The following is a 20718-nucleotide window of genomic DNA, read 5'->3' as shown; positions in this document are numbered from 1 at the left end:
TTTCCGTATTTTTTTTTTTTAGCCCAAAATTTGCAAGGTCGTTTTCTGACAAAGTACGCAACTTACATTTTTTTTCCCCAGCAATTTATCATTACGGGGGGGGATATTCAAAGGGCTGTGAAATAAATACCCACATTTTAGGGATTTTGCATTTTTTTTCGTCTGGTCTGGGATGGAGAAAACTTTTCTCCAGTTTTTTTTTTTCGCCTGTTGCAGTTTTCACCTGTATTTTGGCGAAAATATCACACTTTTTGGGGCGAAAACGGGCCTAAATCGTCCCTCTCCTCGTCTAAACGCTATAAATACCTCCAGGTTGCTCATTGGGAGAGAAAAATGCTTATAAACTCCTTCAGCCAGCTCGTGTTTTGAGCAGACTAGCCACTCCTACTTCCGGGGGAGCAATCACCTTTTGGTATCTGTATTTACAAAAGGATTTGAAAGAGAAGTCAACTATTCAGATGTAGTGGGAGACTGACCTCTGTCACAATTTCACACCAAAACTAGAGATGAGCAGGTTCAGATTTACTCGGATCTCAAAACGGCATTTATTGGCTTTCGGCTATCACGTGTTTTGGATAGCCAATAAAATAAATCCGAACTAATCCGAACTTGCGGTAAAATGGCGATAAGAACCGAGTAAATCCGAACCTGCACATCTCTAACCAAAACAATAGGATTGTATCCAACTCAAACAGAACAAGCACCAAAACACACACACCTAGGCGCCTGATCTGAATATGGAGATATCGACCTTAGTACCCAATCCACGCTGCAGCTTCTTAATAGAGGTAATTGCCACACCTCTTAACAGTAAAAACCAAGAAAAAAAGAATAAAAAGCGCTGCTTATCCAACTCACCCTTCACATTTCTAATTATACAAATCATGCAGAAATGCATGTTAAGCTACTTAATAGACTACCTCACCCTGGTGAAATTGCATAAAATGTGGCCAATGTGTTCGAAGCTCTGTTGGCGGCGGTGTGCCTTTGTGGGCGACCTTTTCCATGTTTTTTGGGGTTGCCCTGTTATGCACTCATTTTAGGATGCTGGAATCAATCTGCTCTCTGCTGTTTCTAATTCCCCAAGTGTCCCCGGTAACCAGCTTTGGCTTTCCTACATTGGTACCCTCTGTCTACACCTAAGTCTGATCGTCATGTATTAGGTCATATTCTCCTAGCTGATCAAGCCACTCCTTATCAAAGGTGGTTTCTAAGGTTCAATTTAATTGTAAAACGGAACCCTGGATGCCTCATATTCTACCTTTGCCTTCTCTCCTATTATGAAGTGGTTTCCCTGGCACCTCTATATTACCGATGAAGCTAGTGCACCTGCTTCTTGTCCCATTGTTAATCTTCTCTCCCCGCTTCTCTCCAAATGAAAATCTTAGTGACAATCCCAGAGCTGGTTGTTTTGTGTTCGTAACTGCATCTCATTGCGGCTAATGCTAAGGGTGCCCCGGACTTTGTTCGATCTGGCGTCCTTTGGGAGTATCACGGCCGCCGGTCTCATAACTATATCCCGTCTTGAGAGCCCGTTTGAATGATTGTAGAGAGGTGGAGTCTCTGATGGAAAGAGGGAGAAAGTTCCAAAGGAGGAGAGCAGCACAGGCAAAATCTAGAAGGTGGGAGTGGTAGAAAGTAATCAGTTGGCATGAAAGGCAGTGTGCATTAGTTAAACGAAGAGGGCGGACAGGAGAGTGAAGGGAGATCAAATCAGAGATGTAAATGGGAGAAGATTGGGTGAGGGCTTTGTAAGCAAGTGTGAGAACCTTGAATTGGGTTCTGAAGGTGAAGGGGAACCAGTGGAGGGCTTTTAGGAGAGGGGAGGCAGATGTAGAGCATTTCGAGAGGAAGATGAGCCGAGCAGCAGCATTGAGGACAGACTGGAGATGTGATTTGGGGAGGTCAGATAGGAGAAGGTTACAGTAGTCCAATCTGGAGATGACCAGTGAGTGTATGAGGGTTTTAGCACCATCCTGGGTGAGATAGGGTCTGATCTTGGAAATATTTTTGAGATGGAAACGACAGGACTGTGAGAGGTTCTGGCTATGTGGTTTGAAGGAGAGGGATGAGTCCAGGATAACAGCGCACTATAGGGCTAGATGAGATAGTTGTGCCATCAATTGATAAAGAAATAGTGGGAAGTGAGGTTATGTGGGAGGGTGGGAAGATGAACAGCTCAGTCTTAGACATGTTAAGTTTAATTAATCGCTGGGACATCCAGGAAGAGATAGCAGAGAGACAGTTGGAGATACAAGTCAGTAGAGAGGGGGAGAGATCAGGGGAGGAAAGGTAGATTTGAGTATCAGCAGCATAGAGATAATAGAGGTCAAGAGAGCTGATGAGTTCACCTAGACAGGACGTATAGAGAGAGAATAGGGGAGGTTCAAGAACAGAACCTTGGGGAACACCTACTGTAAGAGGCTGTGGGGGAGGGGAAGAGGAGTCATGAGGAAACAAGGAAGGATCGGTCAGAGTGGTAGGAGGACAGCCAGGAGAGGGCAGTGTCATTCAGACCAAGGGAGTGAAGGATTTGCAGCAGGAGAGGGTGGTCTACAGTGTCGAAAGCAGCATAGAGGTCAAGAAGAATGAGCAGCGTAGAGGCCCTTGGAATTGGCAGCAAGGAGGTCGTTGCTGACTTTCGTGAGGGCAGTATCAGTGGAGTGGAGAGAACGGAAGCCAGACTGAAAAGGGTCAAGGAGGGATTGGGAGGAAAGTAAGGAGGTAAGGCGGTTGTAAACAATATGCTCAAGAAGTTTGGAGGCAAAAGGGAGGAGAGAGATGGGTCGGAATGTTAGGATCAAGGGTAGGTTTTTTTAAGAATGGGAAGACAAGGGCATGCTTGAATGTAGAAGGGACAGTGTCTAATGAGAGGGAAAGATTAAGAAGGTGGGCAAGATGGAGCAGGCAGAAGGAGAGAGGTAGCGGAGGAGGAGGGAGGGCATAGGGTCAAGGAGGGAGGTGGAAGGCGGGAGAACCGGATGAGGGCCATGACCATCTGACATATTGTCAGATTTATTATCTGAATTATATTTGTCTTTTGAAACTCAGCAACACTGTCATAACTGTTCATTCATTTTTTTTTGCCATCTTTACTCAACCGAGAAAGAAAGAAAAAATGATTAGACGAATCACAGTAATTTAAGCATTTATCACATATAAAAACCTATTAGGCGGCATAGACAGTAGCAACATAGTCTTGTTTTTAAATATCTGCACACTTTCCATTTTTGTTCACCTCTATTTTTTAATATTTCGGTTTAATTGACTAATTATTTTTTTTTTTAAGTATACAAATAAACTTTTGACAGTATTTGGTAGAAGTCTCCTAGTGCACTACCATAAAACCTTTATTGTTTTGTGTACTGCAACCAACAACCTCTCTGAAGCACAAAAGATCTAAATAACTGATCAAGCACAGTTCTATAAAGAAACAAGATTCTAATTATAGAAGTGCCTTAGGAAATGGAGTGCTGAAAGAAATCGATCGATTCTATCTTTTTAATAGTAAATATTCTGTAGCCTCAAGTACAATGTAGACATAATTAAAGTTTCCCTATTCAGTGCTGTGCGTAGCTCTAATTAATAGCAGAATGCCACCAAATGTAGTAAGTATACTATTCAAGGTATGGGGAGAAGGATTCAGAGACAAAAAACTGCACTGGAGAGCAAAGTTTGTGCATAATTCTAAAGCACACACTTTTTTATTTAGGAATTAAAATTTCAGGTCTGTTCAGTTGCATATTAAATTTTTTAATTTTATATTAGGTTTCTCTTAATTATTCTTTTGTTGGTACCTTTTTCTGCATTTTACCTTTTAGAGCACCATATTTTCCTCTATCAGCAGACTTTACAACTCATTTTTTTTTTGTTCACAGGAAGCCTTCTTCCCCATATGTATACTTATTAAATTTGGTGGCATTCTGCCTACTAGTTGAAGTTACAGACAGTTCTGAATAGGGAAACTTTAATTATGACCAAGTTGTATATACATTGCACCTTCAAATTCATTGCCCTCAATGTTGCAAAAGGAGCTTTTAACTAATGGGTGAAGAAATTGCATTATTTCAGGCTTTTGAAGTAGCACATCTGTGCTCAAGTAAAACCCCCATCCTGTCACCTCTTCACGTTAAGATAACAGGTCCCCTCTATCCAAGCGATAATCAGTGATTTTACTTCTATTGTACAAAAAAAAAAAGAAAATGCATTGACCTGCTTTTGTGCAATAGCAATAAACAATAGAAGAGTCTGGTAACTCGTAAAATAAATAAAAATGTATTCATATAAATCACAAAAAAAATATAATTTACACATTTCAACATTAAGCATATGTGAAGAGCTATAGTGACAAAATTGTAACAATTTAAAAAATGGACATATACCAGTGGAGTAAGATTCAAATACAAAGTAGCAAATAAATATCAATTATTCCAATAGACCGTAGTTAGATACTATATATAGTTTATATTGTATCAGGGTGTAAAAAGCCTAATGGAGCACATCCACTAGCAGACTGTGAAAAGACTTCTAAACCCCAGTTACTTATTTTACTTCTATATATGGAGTATTCACCTCTGCCTTTGAGCATAGTTCTTCACTAGAGAACTCTCTGCACTGTATAAGGAATATATATCCTCACACATATTTGAGATTTGTGCACGTTGTATTTTGTGTGTATTCTGTGTATGTGGACACGTGTGAGGTTCGATACAGAACGCCATTATAGATCTGGAGTTGGGCTGGGGATTTTCAAAGGGGCTTCATATTACCCATCATAGTCTTCTGACATTGTTCTCACTTCCTTTATTTTGTTATCTACCCAAAACAATTCAGTATTATTATTTTCAGGCTAAATTGTACTCCTTCCCTGTAGCATATTTTGTGGGGGTGCTGGGGATATTACACGGATACTGTATCTCCAAACTTGTTGCAGAAAGAAAACACTGAATGTACTTGGGGAGGGAACCTTTCATGTCAGGGCTACGATTCCTTCTACTTTGCTATAGATCAGTGCAGCTCTAGAACAGCCTGTGGTCTATAAACATATGTTTGAGAAATAAAACCATTTGGGTCAAATAAATACAGTCAACTAAAACAAAGGCCATGCAATATAGCGACATCTGTCTGTAATCTTGACACTTTTTATAAAGAAGGAATTGACAGAACAGAAATATTTAGGATTTAGACTGAAGGTTCTATGCTGTAGAACAGTGGTGTCAAACTCGGGCCCTTCAGCTGCAGTGGAACTACATGTCCCAGCATGCACTGCCAGAGTTTTGCTATTAGGGCAGGCTAAAACTGTGCCAGGGTATGCTGGGATATGTCCCATAGCAGCTGGAGGGCCCGAGTTTGACACCACTGCTGTAGAATGTTCCATGTATCTGTTATCAGCAGTACTGGCCCAGAACCTTCTCACTTCTATATAGAGCAGTGTTGGCTAACCTTGACACTCCAGCTGTTGTGGAACTATATATCCCAGCATGCCCTGCCAGTTTTAGCATGCCCTAATAGCAAAACTGTAGCAGTGCATGCTGGGTTATGTAGTTCCATAACAGCTGGAGTGTCAAGGTTAGCCAACACTGATATAGAGCATTGTCTTTATACTCAACATTTCATTAATCCAGCATGTGACAGGATGTTTAAAAGAAAACTGCAGACAACAGAATAATCTACAAATTGTCACAGCCCAAATATGTCACTCTCACATCGCTGGAGCCCTTACAGGATGTACTGGAAAGGTGGAGACATACAACAAAGGTGCACTGATGACTGTCTAACTGTGAAAGGCAGGGAGATTTCACAGGAGGAGGGACCCACAACAGATGGCATGTAGAGCTACATAAATATTCTGTGTATAATGATGTAACAAGGATGTATCCTGTGCGCTAGATGAAAGCTGCTACCAGGCAGCCAGCCAAAGTGAATGCACAGTACACAGACACGTTACACAGCATGCAGAGCACCAAGAAGCACAGATGAATACCAGAGAGAAACCCTGGTCGGACAGATCTCTGCCACACAATCAGCTTACCCTCAGATTTAGCAGTGGGACCATCTTTAGGCAAATTAACATAGAAATAAAAATAGGGAAAGGAGACAGTGGGGATAATTAGTGAAAGAACTAATCAGCAATTTAATGATGTTAGTATGTGATGATTAACCCCTGAGAGTCAGGAAACTATGCTTCAATGTGTTGCATTCCCTAAGGATTTTGTGTACCAACAGAACCTGGAAATGTGCCCAATGTCTGACCTGAGGATACTAAACTCTTTATAGGGGAAAGGATGAAGAAAAGGAAAATCACAGTGTGTGCAGAATATTTAAAGACTGTGTAGGGGGAATTCAATTGTTTTGCTGGCAGCTTTTTTTCTAAGACGCCATGCGGAGCAATTCAATTGTTGCTAAGTAAGGGCGCGAAAGCTGCCGGCACCTGTATTTTTATTCGCACTCTCAGGAGGGCAGAGCAGAAATGTTTAACAAACCCCCTGGTTAGGGTGCGCTAACCACAGTTAGCGCGCCCTAACCAGAACTTTAGACGGGTTTAGCAGTTTTGCACAGCTAAACCCGGACGACAAGGGCAATAATTAAGGAGCGCCCAGAACAGCTGAATTGCAACAGTGGGCGCTCATTAATTGTCACGCCTTAAAAAATAATTGAATCGCCCCCTGTGATCTTTCCAAGTATAGTGAGCTGACTTCAATCTGTAGAAATGCAATGTATAGTGCACAGGCCTGCATGGAGTGCATATGTGACTGATCTGCTGTAAACATGGGAAGGTTTCTTCTCACCTAAGGATGCATAAGACCCTGGTGGCAAAGCAGCAGCTGAACTGAAAGGCGCAGATGTGGTAGAAGATGCAACTTTGGACTTGGCGCTGGCTGCTGCATTCACATCAATGTCACTGCGGGAGCGCTGCAGAGAGCCAGGAGTGGCTGCAGACTTTACTGCAGAAACTGTATGAATGGGACAAAACCAGAAGTCAGAGCAATGATTCTTGTTCTAGTACAGGTACTGCACACTAAGACTTATGGTCGACACTCACCTCTGGACGCAGAACTGCCCGGTGGGCTTCTTTTGGCTGACAGGGTGCGGCTGTGAGAAATACAAACATTGAGTACAGAGGACAATCTATATTGACAAATGTACAATACATATTCAGGGCTAAACCTGAAATGTGACTGACTTTAGGGATCATCACATTCTAATACACAGAACAGTTGCACAGAATTCTGCCAGCTTTACTTCAAATACAGGTAAGGTACACACTCACACAGCACAGGGAGCCGAAACGTTTCTCATCAGAAGATAAAGGATCATTCAATACACAACTGTCATGAGGAAGAGATCTTGTAATATATATTACCCTAATTATAATATGGTTGTGTACCTTGTCGACACCACTTATATCGTTTCTTATTTATCTCATACAAAAACTAATTACATTACCATCAGACACAATTCGCTTGTAAGCCATCATTATGATTCTGCTATATTAATACAGTTATTAATTACAGTGCTATTGAGGGAAATAGTCATTGCAGAACCTTAACTGTAAAACACACATTAGAGGTTCTAGACTCACTTAAGGCTTTCCTGGGAACTGGATGAGGACCGGTCTGACTGAGGGAGGGAGACGATGCTGTCTGAGTTTTTCAAATGGGATTGAAGTGCCTTTTGATATGAGGACTCCAGACTGTGGAATAATTGTTCTGCTTCTCTATTGAAATGGCTGTGGAAACCCCAGTAACACCTAGCAAAACAAGATTATGCATATGAAAATAATTGTGCTTTGCTAAATCCTTTTTACTTGTATATTCTAAATTGAGTGTAAATAGGCAATTTTTACGATGTAGGAGTATAAATAAAAGTTCATATACCATGAAGAAGAGAAATTGACACTGTTGATATATTAACATTACAAATTACAATCAAATTACATTAGACTCTGTAATGGCTAGCATTACTGCCTCACAGCTCTGAGGTTGTGGGTTCGATTCCCACTACTGCCCGGTGTGGAGTTTGCATATTCTCCCTGTGCTTCACATACTGCAAAAATATACAGGTACGTTAATTGGCTCCCAACAAAAATTATCCCTAGTGTGTATGTGCATGCGTTAGGAATATAGATTGTAAGTTCCACTATGTGTGCGCTATATAAATAACTGGTAATAAATAAATAAATCCTCAGCTAGTATCATGTATTGTCCATCAATAAGATGAAAGACAGGAAAGTACTGATGTAGAAGACAACAAAGCCTCACTTACACAGTATAAAGGTTTGCGTATGTTGCTAGAAAGTGCTTTCATATAAGGCAAATTGGAGACAATTTTTTGACTAACACAATGTTTGCTACGTGTATATATTTGATTCCTAAAAATATTGAAAACAAAAGCTGAATAAAACCTCCCAAACATGAGCAACTTTATATCATAATACTTGTAAAAAGTAGGAATATATTTTTCTAGTGTCAGCAAAAACAAGACTGACAATGCCAATTTCTCAGACAACCAGGTCTTTAATTCTGCAACTTCATGCTGGTTAATAGTTACAGACCGGAGATTTGAGATACTTACTTTCGTGCGATTATCCGTGCTTCTGAATCAGCATCATTGATTCCCTTCTTGATGGTTTCCACTAACACTGATATGTGCCTGGAATGGAAATTACTCATTCATAAGGCTGTAGCCACCAGAAGTAGTACATTTAGGAGAATAACCAGCAAATTTCTATTCTGACAATTGAGACAAACACTCCTGCCAATCACTGCCTGTCTCATTTTAAGGGATCATTAATTCACCCATTTAAATGGGGAAACAAAACAAGGCTGAGTGCACATTCCTTAAGAGTTATCCTCTGGTTGCGGTAGTAACCCTTAAGGTGGACAAAGCAAGTCTTCTAATCTGTTTTTCCTGCAGCTAAAGTATAGTTGTGTCCTCATACATACAGTTATAATTTAGTACAGCAGTGTCCACATACACACAGTTCACCTGTGTTCACAGTCACACACAGTGGGATACGTTCAGAAGGGATACTGGCGCCAGAATCCCAACACCTGTCAGAATCCTGGTGCTGGCATCCTGAACGACGGAATCTCAAAAGGTAAGTAAAGGGTTTAAACACCGGGGGGAGGTTAGGTTTAAGCACTAGGTTGGATTCAGGCACTGGGGATGGAGGGTTAGGGGGAGGATTAGGATAACTACCGACAGGTGTAGATGTAATACAGAACAGCCATGTAAGTATAATAATGTCCATCCTCCCACATAGTTCACTATAATACAGTCCAATGATGTCTATAACCACACTCCCTTTCAATACACAGTCATGTCCAGACACACTTATCTATAATATATTACAGCCATATACACAACAGTCCACTATAATGCAGTACAGTGGTGTTCAAAGTAAACACACCCTCAGCTATAGTTCAGTTGTACTTGCACCCACAATCAGCTATAATTAAGTACAGCTTAATCCAGTGCATCACCTAAATACAGTACAGTCATGCCTAGACAGTCATCTATAATACAGCTGTGCCCAGTCAGCTATAATATAGTATAGCCATGTCCACACACACACAATCCGCTCCATATAGTACAGCTATGTCCACACACACTACAGTACAGCTAAATTCAGTCACCTATAATATAGCTATGTGGAAACAGCTATACTGTATTATAGCTGTGTGGTCATGGATGTACTGTATTACAGCATTATTTGGACATACTGTACTGTGAAAGCTTTGAGTCAACATGCTGTTCAGTGGCAAATGCAGGATTTCTACAGGGGGGTTTCCAAATGCTTGATTTTAGAGTGAGTATGGCCAGTCCATGAAGAGGGCATAATTACCACTTATCCAGCTTTAATATGCGTCATACAAAGTGTATTGTGTGTCATAATTCCAGCATATACAGGACCAGAGATCACAGTAAGTCATTAAATGCGGCAGTAGGGCCACCCTGCCTGAGCTGAATGTTTTTATTTTAGATGTGAGCACCATTCCAGGGCATGGGGGCGCGAGTCTGGGGGAGCAGCAGAAGAACCTAGCACTGCCCTGGACATATATGTAAATATTGGACTCTATAGCAGTGAATCCCTAACGGTGCATGTTTTCCAAATCCCCTAATTGGTGCACAGGTGTATTTATTACTGGCTGATACAAATTAAAAGATCCACAGGTGGTGCTATTTATTTCATTTATGATACTGAGAAGAACATGCAGCGCTAGTAAAATTCCTTTATATTACTATTTCTATTGTGGTCATGGTGTGGGCTGGGGAGGTGGGTTTCCAGGCAGACTGAAGCCCCCCCTGCGTTTGCCTATGCTGTTCTGTGTTACATCTGGACACACTGTACTGTAACAGTAGAGTGTCAACACAAATATAGCTATAACACAAAACATCATGTTCACCCACAGTTATCAGAGTACAGCTTGTCCACCAAAGCTATAATAAAGTAAAGCGTCATCTATAGTACAATAGTATGTACACTCTGCTACAATACATTACAGCAGTGTCCATACACATACAGTCAGCTATAACACAGTGCAGCTATGTCTTCACAGTCAACCAGTATACAGCACAGCTTATCCATACAGCTAGGAATTATACAGTACTCCCACACACACTGTGATGACAGTCCAGCACATTCAGTTATAGGGTGTGATAGGTTAGGTCGACATTTATCTTGTCAACATGGTCAAAATGTTGACATGTCACATGTTGACATGGATTACAGCAGTCACTTTTCTGGTGCCCGGCGGTTGCAGCATCTTCTTCCGGGTAACAGTAGTCAAGTGCGTAGCAGTCTTGGCGCAGGTGTCTTACGAGTAGCGGTTCAGGTATTATTTCCCTATCCCTAATCCCTCCCAAAATATGTAAAGACTGACACCCCCTCTAACCCTAAACCTCCACCCGCAGCCTAAAGCTGGGTACACACTAGGTCGACAGGTCGGCTGTTCGGCCAACCTGACTATCCGTAAGTGTCTGCCCGATGTGTCATGCTTGACAGTTAAACTGGGCGGGCATTTAAATTGCCCTTTCAGTTGAGCTGTCAATCACCGTTGGGTTCCCACAGCATGTGTACACACCAGCAGATGACATATATACACTGCTCAAAAAAATACAGGGAACACTTAAACAACACAATGTAACTCCAAGTCATTCACACTTCCGAGAAATCAAACTGTCCACTTAGGAAGCAACGTTGATTGACAATCAATTTCACATGCTGTTGTGTAAATGGAATAGACAACAGGTGGAAATTATAGGCAATTAGCAAGACACCCCCAATAAAGGAGTGGTTCTGCAGGTGGTGACCACAGACCACTTCTCAGTTCCTATGCTTTTTGGCTGATGTTTTGGTCACTTTTGAATGCTGGCGGTGCTTTCACTCTAGTGGTAGCATGAGACGGAGTCTACAACCCACACAAGTGGGTCAGGTAGTGCAACTCATCCAGGATGGCACATCAATGGGAGCTGTGGCAAGAAGGTTTGCTGTGTCTGTCAGCGTAGTGTCCAGAGCATGGAGGCGCTACCAAGAGACAGGCCAGTACATCAGGAGACGTGGAGGAGGCCGTAGGAGGGCAACAACCCAGCAGCAGGACCACTACCTCCACCTTTGTGCAAGGAGGAAAATGAGGAGCACTGCCAGAGCCCTGCAAAATGACCTCCAGCAGGCCACAAATGTGCATGTGTCTGCTCAAACAGTCAGAAACAGACTCCATGAGGGTGGTATGAGGGCCTGATGTCCACAGGTGGGGATTGTGCTTACAGCCCAACACCGTGCAGGACGTTTGGCATTTACCAGAGAACACCAAGATTGCCAAATTCGCCACTGGCGCCCTGTACTCTTCACAGATGAAAGCAGGTTCACACTGAGCACATGTGACAGACGTGACAGAGTCTGGAGACGTCAAGGAGAACATTCTGCTGCCTGCAACATCCTCCAGCATGACCGGTTTGGCAGTGGGTCAGTAATGGGGTGGGGTGGCATTTCTTTGAGGGGCCGCACAGCCCTCCATGTGCTCTCTAGAGGTAGCCTGACTGCCACTAGCTACCGAGATGAGATCTTCAGACCCCTTGTGAGACCATATGCTGGTGCGGTTGGCCCTGGGTTCCTCCTAATGCAAGACAATGCTAGACCTCATGTGGCTCGAGTGTGTGATCAGTTCCTGCAAGACGAAGGCATTGATGCTATGGACTGGCCCGCCCGTTCCCCAGACCTGACATATGCACTGTACACACCTGTCGATACACTATACATATATTGCCCTTTCCATTGAACGGGTGATATATCTATCAGTGTGTACCCAGCTTAATCCTCCCGATGGTACATAAGCATAACCGTTGGCATTCTAGGAATTCTGTGGCTATTGACATGTTACCTATCAGCATGTTGAACCGCATTGGCCTGATGCACGTCATTATAAATGTCAATGTCAACCAACCATAGCACCCCCAGCTGGGGATCCAATCACATGGTTGATAGTGACCAGGTCGTCACAAGAATGTCCACAGTGTCATCTATAATAAAGTACAGAGTGTACACAGTGAGCTATAATACAATACAACTTGTTGACATAGTGAGCTGTAATACAGTACAGCGAGTCCACAAAATCCGCTATAACAGTACAGCATGTTAACACAGTCAGCTATAATACAGTACAGCATGCTCACACAATAGAACAGTACAGAGTGTTCATAGTCCGCTATAATACAGTAAAATGTTTCCACAGTCCGCTACAATACAGTACAGTCTGTCAAACACACAGTCAGTTTAATAAAGTACAGTATTTACACACAGAGTCAGCTATATTACAGTTTGGTGTGTGCAATATATTAATACTTTTTGCTAAATTAGTTAAAAAAATTAAATAGGATTTTTGGTCAACTTACCGTTGAATCCTTTTCTCTTAAGCAGGCTGAACATTGGACAATGAAATTGTAGGTTGGGGCTGGAGTGGACACTTAAATGAAACTGTAGCTTTAAAAAGCAAGCTCCTCCCCCCTGCAATCCCACAATTCCAGTACTTCTTTAAAAGAGTCTGGAGTGGAGTAGCAGGAACCCCCTGAAACTGTTAGAACAACCAAACCACTAGGGAAAAGACTGGTCAAGAACCAAACACCAATGTTTACCTTTGTCCTTATCGACTGACCTAGGCTTACCTCTGATTCTAGAGATCGGACTGAAATACTCTTTTCATCGAAAGGACTGACTAGACTGTTGTTTAAAAGGAAGGCCTTAAAGACCTAATAAAAAGCAAATATCAGGTGGCACTGTCAGAAAGCTGCTGGTTCAAGGAGGGTGTCACTCTCCTGACTAATATGGATAAAGATGTATAATGGAAGAACCTGAGCTAAAATCTTGTAGGAATCAGGACATTGTATCTATTTCTAATGGTCAATTACCCAAATAACTCTACAAATCACAATGAATGGTATAGCATGGGTGCTAATAAATGCTAAAATAGACAAAACTGTATAATAGTCAGTGACTCAATTAACTCCACACATCACAAAGAATGGTATAACATTGATGCTATTAAATGCTGAAAATAGACAAAAACTGTATAGGCTTGACTGATGGTAAAAATAAACTCATTTAATAATGCATGTCATATCATGCCGTTTGTGTCACGTGATGGATGACGCCAAACCACATGTTGATAGGTGGGATTGGGTCATGTGATTCCAGATATACAGATCATGTGACCGAATGCCGCTGATCACAACAAAGAAAGAGTATGTATACTTCTCTTTATTTTAAGCAAACTAATTTTGAATAATATAAATAATGGAATATAAGCACTAGTCTCCGTTAAGAACAGGAGATCGTTACATTTCTGTATATGGCTTGATTGATGATATATCTCTTACGAGACTTAAGCTGGGTACACATTTAACGATATGTACCCAGACGAACGGTCGTCCGACAGGACCCGGCGGGGGTTCCGGCATCGGCGAGTGCATACACACTTGCCGATGTCGGAAGCGACATCACGATTGCGGGGGCCATGCTGCATTCGGCAGCATGGCCCTCGCTGTCGATGTCGCCCGTCGGATGCAGGTCTAAAGGGCGATGCCGCTGACTGTGCGCAAGAGTGCGCATCGTTAGCGACATTGAGTGTACACACTAGACGATGTTGCTGACATGTCGTCCGATCCGGTCAGATCGGACGACATATTGTATAGTGTGTACCAGCGCCTTTAAGCCTAGCAGACATTTTTTGCTTTTTGTCTTTTCCATGGTTCTGGTCCACGAGGGAACCTCCCCTTGTGACACCAACCCTGGTTTTTCTGAACTATTGTCTATAAATGATGTATCTTCACATTAGACAATTCTTCTATCATAGTAGAAGCTATAAATAGTGCAAATTACTTGGCCCAGGCTGGCTCTTCCACAGAGCTGGTGAAAGTTTCTGACACCTGATTTGATTCACAAAAATTGGGCTTCCCCCTCCAGCCTTTTTCATACATTTTGCAGAAGGTGTATAGATGTGAGAAAAGCCTCCTTCTAGACGAGAATGGGATTTAAATGGACACCCCATAACAATCAGGACCACAAGCAGTTAACAAACTCATTTATTGCTGATGCCTGCAAACTGGCTCCCAATGAACAATTAAGGATGGACAGAGCAAGCCCTTTAAATAAAGGACATCCTGCAAACTTCACATCCACACAGCCCTGAAGAAGCCCGCACAATCTCTAGCGGGTGAAACGCATTGGCCATGCCCCCTCTACTCGCCGAGTCGCCGGACGGACCCCAGGAACAACTACACCAGCGGTGAGGGATTTGTGCACACCCTCCGCCGGAGCGACTGAAGAAGCAGCTGCCCCTTTCCAACTAGACGGCAGCCGTTGTCTCACAAAGGGAACCGGCGCCCTGCATCTAGAAGGAGGCTTTTCTCACATCTATACAACTCTTGCAAGCAGCCACCGGGCTGCCACTCAGAATGAGGTAGGGGGTGCATGCACTCACCAAACATTCATTTATCTACTAGACCATACCCAACGTCCTCTATACCATCGTTATTAACCTGCAGATAGCTGAACTGTATTTCCGATGATTCTGTGACATCACAACAATGGACAGTAAATCTACACCTGCATCACACAAATTCCATCAGCATTGGTATTATTATAGATAGGACTGTTCCAACAGTCCCACTTTACCTGTATTACAATTTCCATTGGACGGTATACTGTTTTTCTTTCACCATACCGTCAGACATTTGTGATTGCGAATTTTTATTGTGTATTTTAAATTGTGCAACATATTTTCCCATGTACACATTGTGCATTTTTAATTGTGTATTTTGAATTGTGTAACATATTCTCATCTATACTTATTTCAGACCTTGTCATTTTATTATCATTTTACTATTTTAACTACATTAAATTCTATCCCATTATGCTGACTCATTAGTCCAATATCTTTAGATCTAGTTACAATACTCAATAATAAGCTCTTACATTGCGCTACCTACTAGACATACCTTTGTACTATCAGATCCCTTTCTTGGTGATATTGGGGAAACCACCAGTGTCTACAGCTGCAATAGTAACTCACCCCCACACTCCCAGTTTTAAGGAGTGCACTTACACCACTTCATTCATATACCTATTTTGCAGAAGGTAATACACACCAACAGTATAAACGCTGATGTAAAACGCAGCATATATACAAGAACAGAAGTACAACTAATATCTGATTCAAGCATAAATAATTTGTCAGATACTTAGCTAACTCCCATGGAGTTGAGCTAAGGAGGGGGGAGGGAAAGAGCTTTGCAGTCATCTCATAATAGCCTCTTTTTCAGCTGAAGGACTGAACCACTTCAGCGGGTTGTTCCTCCAGGTTAAAATCCTCCTCCGATTAGCCAGATGCCTAACCTCAGCGCGTTCCCCTTAATGCAAGTTGGCACTGAGCGCATCTGCCACTACTGTCGAACCCTTTCACATAGGGTGAGAGAAGGGCTTTGCTACCAAAAATTAAGCCACTTCTCCTTCGATAAGGAGTGTGGCCTTATCCAGTCTTCAATTCCTGTAGCGTTCCCATGAGGCTGTTTTAGCAGGGCTTCACTCCCTGCCCGATTTCTAAAGGGCAGAATGCACCTGCCCCTCTTGCTGGCGACCCGCTAAAACAGCCTACCGGGTGCCGTCCCCACCCGCGGGCCGCAGTATCCTGCGGGTGGGAAAAATAGCGGTGTAGCGTTCACCGCTGGTGTATGGATGCATGCGCCCAGCATCTATTCACTGAGATAGGTGTGCTTGGGAGCAGCCAGGCATGTCCATAAGTGCCGGGCACGCCCCCCAAGAGTGATGAAAAGGGGGCTTGTCTTAAAGACACGCCCCCTTTTCTCGTGGTCACACCCCGTTTTCGGGTACGAGCAGGAACACTATTCCTGGATACGGCTTAGGAGATCTGTAAGCCCACCACTATGAGTTCTGGGTAATGTCATTTCAGGATGAACTTCCAGCCAGCGTCTCCATGTGTACTGCTGGTAGTCTGCATGCGCCTGGCTGCTGCCCTTGCTCCTGTGAATCGCACCGCAGCACCTCCTGCCTTCCCCATGCTTGAGTTCCTGCTTCTGTGCCCCGCAATCCGGCCTGGAACCATCTCTGCCTCAGCTCTTAGAGAGCCTGCAAAAAGTAAGGAGACCCCTTCGCACCTCATACACACCCAGCCCAGACATCTAGGAGAACAGGGGGGGAATAACAGCCAGTAGAGAAGAAGAAGAAAATTATACTAACCCAGTGCTTACCTACTCCTTCAGCACTTAAAAAAAAGGGGGATTTAGAGGGGAGGAGCTTTTATAGAGCTAATAATAGATCAATAAAGTGCTGACTCCTCCATACCTCATTAACTTCATCTGTCCGAGAAAATAACGCTTATAGGTGTTAAGCATACACTATAAACAACCAAAATGCTGCCTCTTTATAGAATTCACAGTATGGGAGGAAAACGTTTTACTGTGTAGAGGGGGGAGGAATACATTAAAATGGTGATTTTTATTTTTTTAAATAAAGTAAAATACAAAAGCTGATTTAATAATAGACTGGAGGTGATGTTTGTTCTCAGGATTCTGAGTTGCCTGTAAAGCAATGCGATTTGTTCTGTGTGATTTAAGTGTCATACCTCCCTTCCCATTGGGCACAAGGAACCACTGACATTATGAAACTTTCCCCCCTCCTGTCAGTTATCAGCGATGGCATAAGAAATGTAAAGTCTGGCTCCCCTGACACATTACAGGATCTTAAACATTAGAATGGCAAGTTGGCATCAGAGGGGTTTACTAATGAAATACTTCTATGAATGGACACATTTGATTTTCTTTAATTTCAGTGGAGACATTTGTTAACATTCAAGACAACTGGGAGCACTCCAGCCAATAGTGCTACACACCATACCATGTGAGAACAAGGTGATATTATCTCACACTATACATCTTCTATGATCAGTGTATTCAAACATATATATGCAGATTTCCCATAAAATAGTTACACAAAGGAATAGTATGTGATGTAACATGAGATTTCTTTTGGTGCACAGTGAAGTGTGTAAGAAAGATGGACACAGCTGTGGAAGTAGCTGTTCCTTCCTCACCTTTCCAGTGAGTGTGTTTGCCATTCTTGTAGGAGTAGATCCAAAAATTCATAACAGCGCCTATAAAGACACAATAGACATTACATAAGATATAAAACCCCATGGTAATATCAGCAGTTGTACGCAAGCTTTTATGGTCAAACTACGTATAACACTGAAAGTCATAGATGATCATGTAAACAGAACAAAAGAAAACGCTCATAAAACAGCTTACAAACAGTAATAAATAGTAATGGGTACAAAAAGATTGTTGAAAATATTAATTATAAAAAGGTATTGTTAAAGTGCAACAATACCTGATTCATTTTATTACTACACATCACATATGTCATATAAAACATAATAAATATAAATAGCCATAAAAAGGAGATTTATGGTCTCACCTGGTTAAATCCTTTTCTTCGGAATCCATAGGGGACACAAGCACTACCTTGGGTATAGGCTGGAGCAGGAGGAGTCCGGGCACCAACTAATTAAACTTTTTCTCCCATCAGCCCAGGCTCCTTCCCCCCTATACCCGCCGCCAGCCACAGGCAGCTCAGTTTAGTTAGCAAGCCTAAAGCAGGAGCGAGAAGAGGAAAAGGAAAACAGACAATCATAGGGGCCCAAACACCCGAAAACACCAAAAGGAGGACTGGAAGCAGAGTAAATACGCCACAAGCCTGGTGCATCACAGTGGATTCTGAAGAAAAGAATTTAATCGGGTAAGACCATAAATCTCCTTTTCTTCTTCATGCCACAGGCATTACCTTGGGACGTCCCAAAGCTATCCCCATAAGGGAGGGGACGCGCCGAAGCTGAACTGACAACCCTTCCTCCAAAATCCACAACCGTGATAGCAAAGGTGTAAAATGAATAGAATCTTCGGAAAGTATGGGCGGAGGACTCCTATCAAGTTGCTCAGCCAGGCACCTTCACGAGCCGCCCAAAAAGTACCCACCGATCTGGTGGAATGAGTCCTCACCACAGACAGCACAGGAAGGCCTGCACCATGGATAGTCAAACAGAGCCAATTGGCCAAAGTCTGTCCTGAAGGAGGACAAACCCTTCTATGACAGATGTAGAAGACAAAAAATAAAACCTATCCTATGGAGTTCCTGGGTCTAAGTAGCAAGGAACGAAGGGCCCCCACAAAGTCCAAAGTGCCTCCTATGAAAAACAATTAGGTTCCCCCCCAAAAAAAAACAGGGACCCCGACTTCCAGAGTGATGAAAAATCTAGAGAGTACCCTAGGAAGGTAACTCAACCGGCTTCGAAGTATAGCCCTGACCAAGAGAAAAAACAAAAATGGGGCGAGAAAGGATAGCGCAGCCAAGTCTGACACACACCAGGCCACCGCAATAGCCGGCAGGAAGACAGATGCTCATGTAAACTAACAGGTGTCCACCGAGGGCAAAAGGTTCAAAGGACAACTACTGCAGAGCGCAAAGCACCAAAGACAAGTGCCAAGCTGTCCTCTGAAGAACAAACGGGAGCTGTACTAAGAGTACTTATGAATAAAGGTCCATACTTCAGGGAACAGAGCAAACTGACTCTGGAAGAAGAACGAAAGAGCATCTCCATCCCTGCAAAGAAAAAAAAAAAAAAAAAAGGTGGAGACCCAAATCCAGACCCGCCTAGAGCGAAACCGTGAGAGAAAAAAAAACTTAAATTTACTGTCAGAACACTAAGCGAAGTAAGTCCGCCACAGCGGTGAAAAAATCCTGCAGAGAAAGGCATACATGCATTCAAGCATAGTATTACTGACTGCACTGGAAAAGCCCTAAGTTCGCAGGATGGATGTTTCAGGAACCACCCCTTTGAAACGAGACGGATCACAACCAGATGGAAGTACGGGCCTGAAAAACCGACCTCCAAGGGAAACACAGCGGAGCATCCACGGAGAGGCCGAGGAGATCTGCGTACCAATATGCTGTGGCAATCAGAGGCTAGCAGAAAAAAACGTGCCACCCTCCAACAACAACTTGTGGAGGAACTAAGGAGATAGTGTCAATGGGACAAAGAGGTACAGAAGAATTAGCTTACGCCGGCCAGTCAAGGTGTACACCCGAAAAGCTTTCTGTATTATGGTGCAATCGCAGAATCTCAGTCGTTTACGAAAGTGCCAGAAAGAGGAAATCCGACAAGCCCTAATGAAGAACTAGGAACTGAAAGACATCTGGGTGAAATTCCCCTAACCTGGCATGAAAACAATAGCAGCTGATGAAGTTTGCTTTCCAATTCCGAACATCAGGAAAGCAAACTGCTGCCAGAGCTGAGAGAAGACTAGCCAGCTGAGAAAGCAACTCGCCTCCACGAAGGAGTTACAACTGCGATTGCTGCTCTGATGGTTAATGAAGGTGACTGCTGTCATGTTATCGAACTGTGCCTGGACAAGATGATGCTGGAAAAGCGTCAGAACCAGCAAAGAGCCCTGAAGACTGCAAAAATCTCCAGAACCTCTATTGGCAACCGACTCTCCAGAGCCATCCACCGACCCTGAAAGGATTGCTGACAGATTACCGCCCCTTACCTGTGCAGACTTACATTGGTGGTGAAGAGAACTCATTTTGGAAGCCAAAAAGGGGCGACCCTTGTCCAAGTGGGAATCCTGGAGTCACAAGAGGGAGAGCCGAACCTCTCAAGAGAGAACAATTCTCCACGTCTTCAGCCAGAGATGAGACCAGCTCCACCAGCACAGAGCTCCCATTTGAACAGGCCAGGAGTGAAACCCTGTTGAAGGCGAAGACCAGAGAGCTCAGGAACCCCGTACAAAAGAGTTATTGACCCTCAGTGATGACACAAGAACTTGTGAATCCTGGCCTGCAGGTCCCGAGCTTTTCCAGCAGGAAGAAGACCCGCGCTGAATCCTGAGGGAGAGGAGGAGGAGGAGGAATTTTCAACTGATGATCCCTCCATGGGACTGGAGGAGATCCACTATGAGTTGGATATGTTCTCTGAGATCTTCCTGTGACCGAGTGAGGATCAGAGGGACATTTAAATAATGCTGAATCCAGATACCCCTGCAGGGCAAAATGAGCTGCCCTGACCACCATGACTTTTATGAATACCAGAGACCGCCCACTTGAGGAAGCTCAGGTAACTGAGCTGAATAAGAACTTAACAATAAGCC

General features: G+C 43.1%; 1 protein-coding gene across 13 annotated transcripts in view; it reads right to left on the bottom strand.

The window, feature by feature from the left end:
* Window positions 1–20718, bottom strand: part of CLASP1 (cytoplasmic linker associated protein 1) — a 483598-nt gene that overhangs the window by 183809 nt on the left and 279071 nt on the right. For 8 of the 13 annotated variants that reach the window (XM_088473663.1, XM_088473650.1, XM_088473651.1 and 5 more), the window contains 6 exons: window positions 17607–17666; window positions 8575–8652; window positions 7583–7750; window positions 7043–7092; window positions 6789–6953; window positions 6032–6055 (listed from right to left, as the gene is read on the bottom strand). In XM_088473663.1, the coding sequence (XP_088329789.1) occupies window positions 6032–6055; window positions 6789–6953; window positions 7043–7092; window positions 7583–7750; window positions 8575–8652; window positions 17607–17666 (545 nt within the window). The remainder of the gene's footprint in view (window positions 1–6031; window positions 6056–6788; window positions 6954–7042; window positions 7093–7582; window positions 7751–8574; window positions 8653–17606; window positions 17667–20718) is intronic. The other 5 variants (XM_088473652.1, XM_088473657.1, XM_088473659.1 and 2 more) reach the window with 1 other exon arrangement.

Source organism: Taudactylus pleione, unplaced genomic scaffold (genome assembly GCF_031769625.1).
Source record: "Taudactylus pleione unplaced genomic scaffold, aTauple2 ptg000138l, whole genome shotgun sequence".
In the NCBI taxonomy this organism is placed as follows: domain Eukaryota; kingdom Metazoa; phylum Chordata; class Amphibia; order Anura; family Myobatrachidae; genus Taudactylus; species Taudactylus pleione.
The sequence above is the reverse complement of the archived record's forward strand: the minus strand, read 5'-3'. Positions and strand labels throughout refer to the sequence as shown.